This window comes from Alligator sinensis, unplaced genomic scaffold (genome assembly GCF_000455745.1).
Source record: "Alligator sinensis unplaced genomic scaffold, ASM45574v1 scaffold393_1, whole genome shotgun sequence".
Taxonomy (NCBI): domain Eukaryota; kingdom Metazoa; phylum Chordata; order Crocodylia; family Alligatoridae; genus Alligator; species Alligator sinensis.
This window is the reverse complement of record NW_005842292.1, coordinates 695,117-703,595: the sequence shown is the minus strand read 5'-3', so window position 1 is coordinate 703,595 and position 8,479 is coordinate 695,117. Positions and strand designations below refer to the sequence as shown.

The window sequence follows — 8,479 nt, the reverse complement described above, 5'->3', positions numbered from 1 at the left end:
CTGGAGAAGATACCACCATCCCCCTGGCCAGCCCCACCACCCCTCCAGCCCGCAACCTCCCTCCCTCCCTCCCTCGCCTCCCAGCTCTCCCCGAGCCCGGAGGGGTGCTGCTTGCAGCCGTGTCTTTCTAAGTACAGAGACGCACACCAGGCACTTGGGGTGGCCAAAATCTGGAACCGACTTCCCAAGGAAGTGGTCCTCGCCCCTACCTTGGGCAAATTCAAGAGGAGGTTGGATGATCACCTGTCTGGGGTCTTGTGAACCCAGCATTCATTCCTGCCTGTGGCGGGGGGTCAGGCTAGATGATCTGTTCAGGTCCCTCCTGACCCTAGCTACTAGGAAACAGTTGGGGTAAAAGCGGCATCTTTTATTAAACCCGCTCAAGAGTCGGAAAACATTGTTTGCCGAAAATTGCTTGCAAAAAATTTTTTAAATCGTTCCCAAAATTGTTTGCCAAAAACTTGTCCGCCAAATTGCAAGAGATTGCTTGCAAAAAAATTGTTCCCAAATTGTTTGGCAAAAAATTTGTTCGCAAAAGGGTTGGGTAAAATACCCCGAACAAACCAAAAACGGTTCCCCAAACTGTTTGCCAAAAAAACTTGTTTGCAAAAGTGTTGGCAAAAAAAATTGTTTGCAAAACTGCCGGCAAAAAACTTGTTTGCAAAACTGCCAAAAAAAATTGTTTGCAAAATTGTTGGCAAAAAAACTATCCCCCCCCCAAAAATTGCCCCCAAAATTGTCTGCCGAGAAATGGCTCGCAAAACTGCAAGAGATTGTTTGCGGGGGAGTGTTCGCAACATTGCTTGCAAAAGAAAAAAAAAGGGTTACAAAATGCTGTTCGCAACATTGTTAGCACGAATAAAATACTTGTTTGCAAAACTGTTTGCCCAGAAGAGTTGCGGGGCCGACCCCGGGAGAAGGGCTCGGTGCCCGGCGTCCCCCACTCCGGGCTGCTCGGCCCGGGGAAGCCGGCGTGTCCCCGGGGAGGGGAGCCTGGCGGAGCCTCCTCCTCCTCCTCCTCCTCCCCTGCCGGGGCCGGCCCTGCCCCGTGGGGGGGCGCAGGTAGCACGAGGGGGAGGTCCGTGCGCGGCGAGGGAGGAGGGAAGCGGGGTCCGGGGCTTTAAAGCCGCCCCCCCGGGCTCGGGGCGCGGCGTCCCGGGAGTGTGCGAGACGAGGAGCCCGGCGGAGGTCCCGGAGGCGGCTGGTGCTGGTCATGGCCGCGCTGCTGGGCGCCTACCCCTGCTGGCCCGACGGCCTGGACGGCGCGGACCTGCCCGCCCCCGCGCAGCGCCCCGCGGGCGACAAGGGCTCGGACAGCCGCATCCGCCGGCCCATGAACGCCTTCATGGTGTGGGCGAAGGACGAGAGGAAGCGCCTGGCCGTGCAAAACCCCGACCTGCACAACGCCGAGCTCAGCAAGATGCTAGGTGAGAGCTGCCCCCAGGCGCGCGGCTGCGGGCACGGGCAGAAGTTGGGAGAGGGAGGCGGAGCTGCCGCGGGCCCCTCTCCTTCCTTGCTCCTCCTGGGGAGGGCGGCTTGCTTCTCTCCTCCTGGGGCAGGTGCCTTGCTTCTCCTCTTGGGAAGGGCGGCTTGCTTCTCCCCTTTGGGAGGGGTGCCTTGCTTCTCTCCTCTTGGGAAGGTGCCTTGCTTCTCTCCTCTTGGGAAGGTGCCTTGCTTCTCTCCTCTTGGGAAGGTGCCTTGCTTCTCTCCTCTTGGGAAGGTGCCTTGCTTCTCTCCTCTTGGGAAGGTGCCTTGCTTCTCTCCTCTTGGGAAGGTGCCTTGCTTCTCTCCTCTTGGGAAGGTGCCTTGCTTCTCCTCTTGGGAAGGGCGGCTTGCTTCTCCCCTTGGGAAGGTGCCTTGCTTCTCTCCTCTTGGGAAGGTGCCTTGCTTCTCTCCTCCTGGGGCAGGTGCCTTGCTTCTCCTCTTGGGAAGGGTGGCTTGCTTCTCTCCCCTTGGAGAGGGTGGGAAAAAATAGGTGCCCTCACTTTGCTTTTAGGGAGAGAGGAGTGGGGCTGAAAGGGAGCTACAGAGGTTGTGTCAGGTCCCACCTGAAGCAGGATCAGCCCTGTCCAAACCATCTCTTATACACTTGTCATAGAAATCAGAGAGGAGTGGGGCTGGAAGGGATCTGCGGAGTTTATGTCCAGTCCAACCTCTTGCCTGAAGCAGGATCAGCCCTGTCCAAACCATCCCCTACACACCCGCCATCATAAAAATCAGGGAGAAGTGGAGCTGGAAGGGAGCTGGGAAGTTATGTCCAGTCCAACCCCCTGCCCGACAGGATCAGCCCTCTCTAAACCATCCTCTACACACTTGTCATCACAGAAATCATAAAATCAGAGAGAAGTGGGGCTGGAAGGAAGCTGCGGAGGTTTTGTCCAGTCCAACCCCATGTCCGAAGCAGGATCAGCCCTGTCCAAACCATCGCTACACACCCGTCATCATAAAAATCAGAGAGAAGTGGGGCTGGAGGGGATCCGCAGAGGTTATGTCCAGTCCTGCCCAAAGTGGGAGCAGCCCTGTCCAAAGATTCCCCTACACATCCATCATCACAGCAATTATTAAAACCATAGAAATCAGAGAGAATTGATCTCACCCCAGTGTCTGGGGAGGCTGGCACCAGCCATTTTTGCCGAAATCAAAGGGAAACACCACCTGGTTTTCCAGTGTTGGTGCTACCTCCCTGTAAAGGTTTCTCATAGGAAGGAAGGTAGGACTGGAAGATCGGAGAGGAGTGGGGCTGGAAGGGAGCTGCGGAGGTGAGGTCCAGTCAAACCCCTGCCCAAGGCAGGCTCAGCCCTGTCCAAATATTCCCCTACACATCCATCATCACAGAAATCATAGAAATCAGAGAGAAATGGGGCTGGAAGGGACCTGCAGAGATCACATCTAGTCTAACCCCCTGCCTAAGGTAGGATCAGCCCTGTGCAAACCATCCCCTACACATCCATCATCTCAGCTCTTTGCACCATCTCTGTCTTTTTTCTCTCTCTCTCTCTCTCTCCCACCATTTCTGCTAAGGGAAACAGCTGAGCCAGGACTCAACTCTCAGGACAAAGTCTGACCCGGGAGGCAAAAGAGCACTTGACTGTCGCTGCTGGTTTGCCCACAACTCCAGTCCTCTGCACCCCTTTGCCTTTGTTTTAAATCTCACGTCTCCATGTGCATGCTACTTATTTCTTTTCCTCCCCTGCCCCTCGGTCTCTGAGACTGGGAAGACGGCAGACTATTTTGATCTCACCCTGCAGCGTCCAGAAAGGCTGGCACCAGCCGCTTTTGCCCCCTGCCAAATGGAAGGGAAACACTACCTGGTTTTCCGGTGTTGGTGCTACCTCCCCGTAAAGGTTTTTCATAGGAAGGTAGGACTGGAAGATCACAGCCCATCAGCCCCTGTTGTCCCAGGAGGCTGTCACCACTCCCCTGCCAAATTCAAGGGAAACACAGACTTGTTTTCCAGCATTGGTGCTAACTCCCAGTAAAGCTTTTCTGTGGGATGGTAGGACTAGAAGGGAACTCTGGGTCATCAGGGTCAAAGTTTTGCAGGCAACTCTATCTTAAAATGCTCATCAAGCCCCTCTCTAAAGGAGTTTCCTCTGGCTTTTGGCTGGTCTCCTGAATAAATGCTATCCCAGAGTTTGCCAGGATCACCCAGTGCTCACCTAGGACTCGGAAGATACCTTTGCTTGCTACCATCCCTTTGGAGTAAGGCAATCGTATTGCAACACCGTTCCCACTTCATGCGGTGTGCGTGAAAACCAGAGACAACAAGAAAACTCTTACTCTGGTCTAACAGCAAGGAGTGGGTGTGTTCCCCGCCACTTGGACAATGCCATGATTGTATTTCATTTAAAAAACCCTGATCAGGAAGCATCTGATCGGGGCCAGTATGAAAGCAACTAGCCACGAGGTTTGCAAACTCTCTATTGAGGCAGAGGTGAAACTACCGTGGAGCAGGGGCTGCGTTCTCCTCCTTTCCTTCGAGTGGGATTTGTCCCAGGGACGAGTCTGGCTACAAGGTCCCCATGCTGCTACATCCCTGACTTTTGCATTCGGGGGAATCGCTCTATGGGGACCAGATCCCAGCCTAGTTGATTCAAGCCCTGCTGATTTCTCTCTTGGGATCTGTGCCTTGGTCCATATCGTTATCAGTGCCCTCTCAGGCTAGGCACAGCCGTTGCATTTGTCCCTGGACACGGTGTGCTTGTGTTTGTCCCAGACTAGAAAAGTCACAGGATTGGCTTGTACACACATTGCCCTTTTCCCTGGGGTTTAGGGAGTGTCTAAATGCACGGATGCTTTTCTGCTATTGCAATCCAGGGTCAACCGTTCGGATGCACTTGGCAGTGTCCCAGAACAAACTGTTAGCATTTCTTATCCTGCAAACTTAGTTAGGGTTTGTCCCAGGACAACAAACAGGGAAGTCTGAACAAGCACACTTTGTCCCAGGAGAAAAATGGTTTCTCTCAGGATAAATATGACATCTGTTTGTAGCCTCAGGGCTTTGGGGAACTAACCCTCCACGCCCAGTGCAGATACTTCCACTGCAGGATCTAAGGGGGTTTTTGTTCCTTCTCCATTGCAGGCAAATCCTGGAAGGCTCTGTCCCCTTCCCAGAAGAGGCCCTATGTGGAGGAGGCGGAGAGGCTAAGGGTACAGCACATGCAAGATTACCCCAATTACAAGTACCGGCCCAGGAGGAAGAAACAAGTCAAGCGCATCTGCAAGCGGGTGGACCCGGGATTTTTGCTGGGGAACCTCTCCCGAGATCAGAACTCGGTGCCGGAGAAGCGGACCTGCAGCAGGGCAGCGGGAGAGAAAGAGGGGCAGGGTGAGTACTCGCCTCGCCCCGTGCTGCAGAGCATCAGGGGATACAGGGAGGTTCAGGCCAGCAGCAGCAGCAGCAGTACCAGCACCAACATGGACACTTACCCCTACGGGCTGCCCACCCCGCCTGAGATGTCTCCGTTGGACGTGATAGACCCTGAACAGAGCTTCTTCTCGTCCCCCTGCCCAGAAGAGCATCGCCACCCCCATATGACGGGGCCCACCTACTCCCCAGAGTACTCGGCCAGCCCCCTCCAGTGTAACCACCATCCCCTTGGCGCCATATCCGTGCCCCAGCCGGGCACTTCCATGATCTCTGCAGTCTCCAGCTGCCCACCCCCTCCTCCTCCTCCGCCTCCCAGCTACTTCACGCCAGCCTTTCACCCCATCCACACCCCGAACCTTCATGCTCACCTGGGCCAGCTTTCCCCGCCGCCGGAGCATCACGGCTTTGACAGCCTGGACCAGCTGAGCCAAGCCGAGCTCCTCGGGGAGATGGACCGCAATGAGTTTGACCAGTATCTCAACACCCCTGGCCACCCTGAGCACAGTGGGGTGTTAATCGGTGGACATGCCCAGGTGCCCCAGGCTGCAGGTGGCTCTCACTCTTCAGAGACAAGTCTCATCTCTGTCCTAGCAGATGCCACGGCTACCTACTACAATAACTATGGCATCTCTTAGGCCAGGAGGAACGGGCCCCGTGGACTGGCTGAGGAAAGACCCTACAGTATTACTGGCATTGCTCCTTGCAGACAGCATCCTCCTCACCTCAGGGTTGCCAAGCCTGAACTGCAATGGCTTTGGAGTCTCCTTTCCATCCTAGGTCATGGATTCTGGGTATGGGACATCCACTGGCATAAACGTTGAGTATCCTACTTCAAAAGATAGTTGATATTCTCCAAAAAGGCCCTTTGATCAAGTCCCTTTTCCAAGCCAGCTGGTGGATGGCTAAGACCCTCTTTCTGCTTGACTGAGAGAGCCTGTTGAGCCTGTGGATTATGGGCCTGAGTTTTCATAGGCGCTGAGTCCCCACCACTCCAGCTGCAGCCAGCCAGCGCTGTGCTGTGTCTCTGAAAACTCAGGTCTCAGTTGTGCTGTGTTTAAGCACTGTGGGTCGGCAGCACCAGTTTGGGGATGAGAGGGAGCAAAGGATTTTGCATGTTCCCTGCAGATGAGTGTGCGCTTCCCCCCGGCTCGATCCAGAGAGGGCGGAGGTCACTTTTACAGCCCTGACCTGCAGAGCTCGGCTCCTCGGGACAAGCTGTGGGGCCTGCGGGTTCCTGGTTCTGTTTCCGGTGGCGGCGGTGGCGAGCGGCGTCACAAGCCGCTGCTGTCGGGAAGAGCGAACGCAGTCAGGAGACTCTTTCTAATATCCCAAATGAAAAGCTATAATCAAAGATATCTGTGTGTCGCTCATAGAAGTGCATGTGGAATTCTGTTTTTCCATCTTCCGGTCTAGTTTTGCATCCCCCCCTCATAGACACAGAGAGCCCCTGCAGTCACCGGGAGTTGGAGCGTCACTGATCCTCTCCAGGGAAACGACTGGCCTTGCATTGGTCATGCCAGGAGTGCGTTTGGCCCTAGGCACGGGAAAGCATTTCCCATCTGAAGTGTTGCACGTGCAGCTCCGCACGCTGTTTCTTTTGCCCCTCAAGATCTCGTGAGCTGCAGTGGGATCCGTGAGAGTGTCAGGAAGGAAAGCTCAGACTATAGGAAGGAAGGAAGGAAGGAAGGAAGGAAGGAAGGAGGGATCTGGGCCTTTGTGAGACCTGGGTGTCCATCACCTGTCCCTTCCCCCCTCTCCCTAGAAGAGCCCCTCTCTAAGGAGAGGTTCATGATAGCTGGAGCTGAAGCATATGGGTGCAATTTAGGAGCATTGCTCTGGAGCTGAGGTTGAGACGGCAGCTAAGCTTCTGCTCAAAGCTGAATTTGGCACTGCCTGTTAAATTCAGCACGGCCCTTTCCTCGGAGCTCTGACCTTGTTCAGAGGAGCAGGATGCGTCCCCGTGTCCGAGCTCCAGGCAGGTGAGGTCTTGCACATGTGACTCACCCCGGAGGCTTCTGTTACAGCAATCTGATGAACCTCAATGAACAAACTCGTGCATTTTAACTTTAAAATCCCGTCCTGCCCGATCCGCGTCCCGCTACCACTGGAAAGAATTTATTCTTCTGAGCACTTTGGAAAAGAGGTGATAATGTAGCAGCCCTGTCTGTATCAAACATCGTTTGAAAGCAAATACTTCGTGTTTAGGAATGGATTGCTCCTGCCTCTCTTTACTTTTGTATGTTATTGCTTGTAATAAAAGCTGTACATTGATTTATATGATCCATTATTCCCCCGCTCCCCCACATTTTGTATTGCTAGACTTCTTCCCCACCCCCCCCCTTCTCATAAAGATGAAGCTTTATTTTAAATCAGTTATATGACATGATTAATCCTAGCATTATTATATGGCACTTCGTAATGATTAGTTAGTAATGTGGTTATGATTTTTCTGGTTTCAATCCTGAATGTGTATTAATAATAATTACAAATAATACTTAAAAAACTCCCCCCACCACCCACACACAACTTCAGAGGTTTTAAGCTAATACATTCCATCTTTTCGTGTGACTCTTATGCATTTTGAATGAGTGTAGATATGAGTTTGCATAAAATATTTAATTTAAATAAATATGTTTTTATATGACAATTGTTTTATGATTTAAAGTGCGCTAGTTATTGACAGAAGTTTTCAAAGGGGAATCATTTATTGTGTTCAGTGCTGCTCTTCTTTTTTTTTTTTTTTTTTGTATTTTCGACTGAACTTTTCTACTTCCGTGGTTTGTTTGTTTTTTTTAATAAAAAAAGAGAAACCATAGCTATCTTTAAACCTGGTTTATTACTGTCATTGATTTTCACCGTGTGTCCCACAGAATGGCAAATGCTTTTAAGGGGCACGATCCTGGATTTATTCAACGTGCCCTGTACTGCCAGTTAGGTTTTGTGAAGGCCCCGTGCTGGGAATCAATCTAAGCATAATGTTGGGGGGACATGAAACCTTGACCCATAAATAGAAGTGAGGACGCCTTTATACTCTTTTGTGCTCATTGAAACTAAGGACCCTCTTGCAGAATAAGCTTTTACACCTTTTTCAAAGACCTCTTCTTATTCCCAGAGCGGCGTCAAGGGACTGTGATGGCTGAAAGTTAGGATGAATAGACTGAAGTCGGCCTAGCAAGGGGTGTTAAAGGGAGGCCTGTAGGACAACTGGCACTGAAAGGCTGATAGATTTTGACTTGGAGTTTTAAGCCATAAGCAGAGAAGAGCTCTGCAGACACAACCTCGGCATGACAGCTGCAGTAGAGAAACTCTTGGCTCTTCTTGTGGGCCCGTAGGTCACCGCGGCTGTCCGTTCACAGGAAATGTTCGTTGAAGCTTTGTCTAGAGAGGACTTGGAGATTATCTCCGTAGACCCCTGCACACAGAGTGCACGGAGTCTGTTTTCTATAAACCTGTGACGGATGTCCACCTACTTGGGGTGGAGGAAAGCTGCAAGGCTGTGTAATCCCATCCGTACAAGCTATCCGCCATGCATCCTCCCTTTTTCCAAACACCTGGGCCGGTGGTTTTCAACCTTTTTTCATTTGCAGACCCTTAAACCATTTTGAATAG

General features: G+C 52.3%; 1 protein-coding gene across 1 annotated transcript; it reads left to right on the top strand.

Annotated features, from left to right (window-relative positions):
• The first annotated feature begins 368 nt into the window (after positions 1-368).
• Positions 369-7,642, top strand: SOX7 (SRY-box 7). The gene is made up of 2 exons (XM_006028159.3): positions 369-1,427; positions 4,583-7,642. The coding sequence occupies exons 1-2, from the start codon at positions 1,214-1,216 to the stop codon at positions 5,503-5,505; spliced, it is 1,137 nt and encodes a 378-aa protein (XP_006028221.1). The 5' UTR covers positions 369-1,213; the 3' UTR covers positions 5,506-7,642.
• Positions 7,643-8,479: the final 837 nt, after the last annotated feature.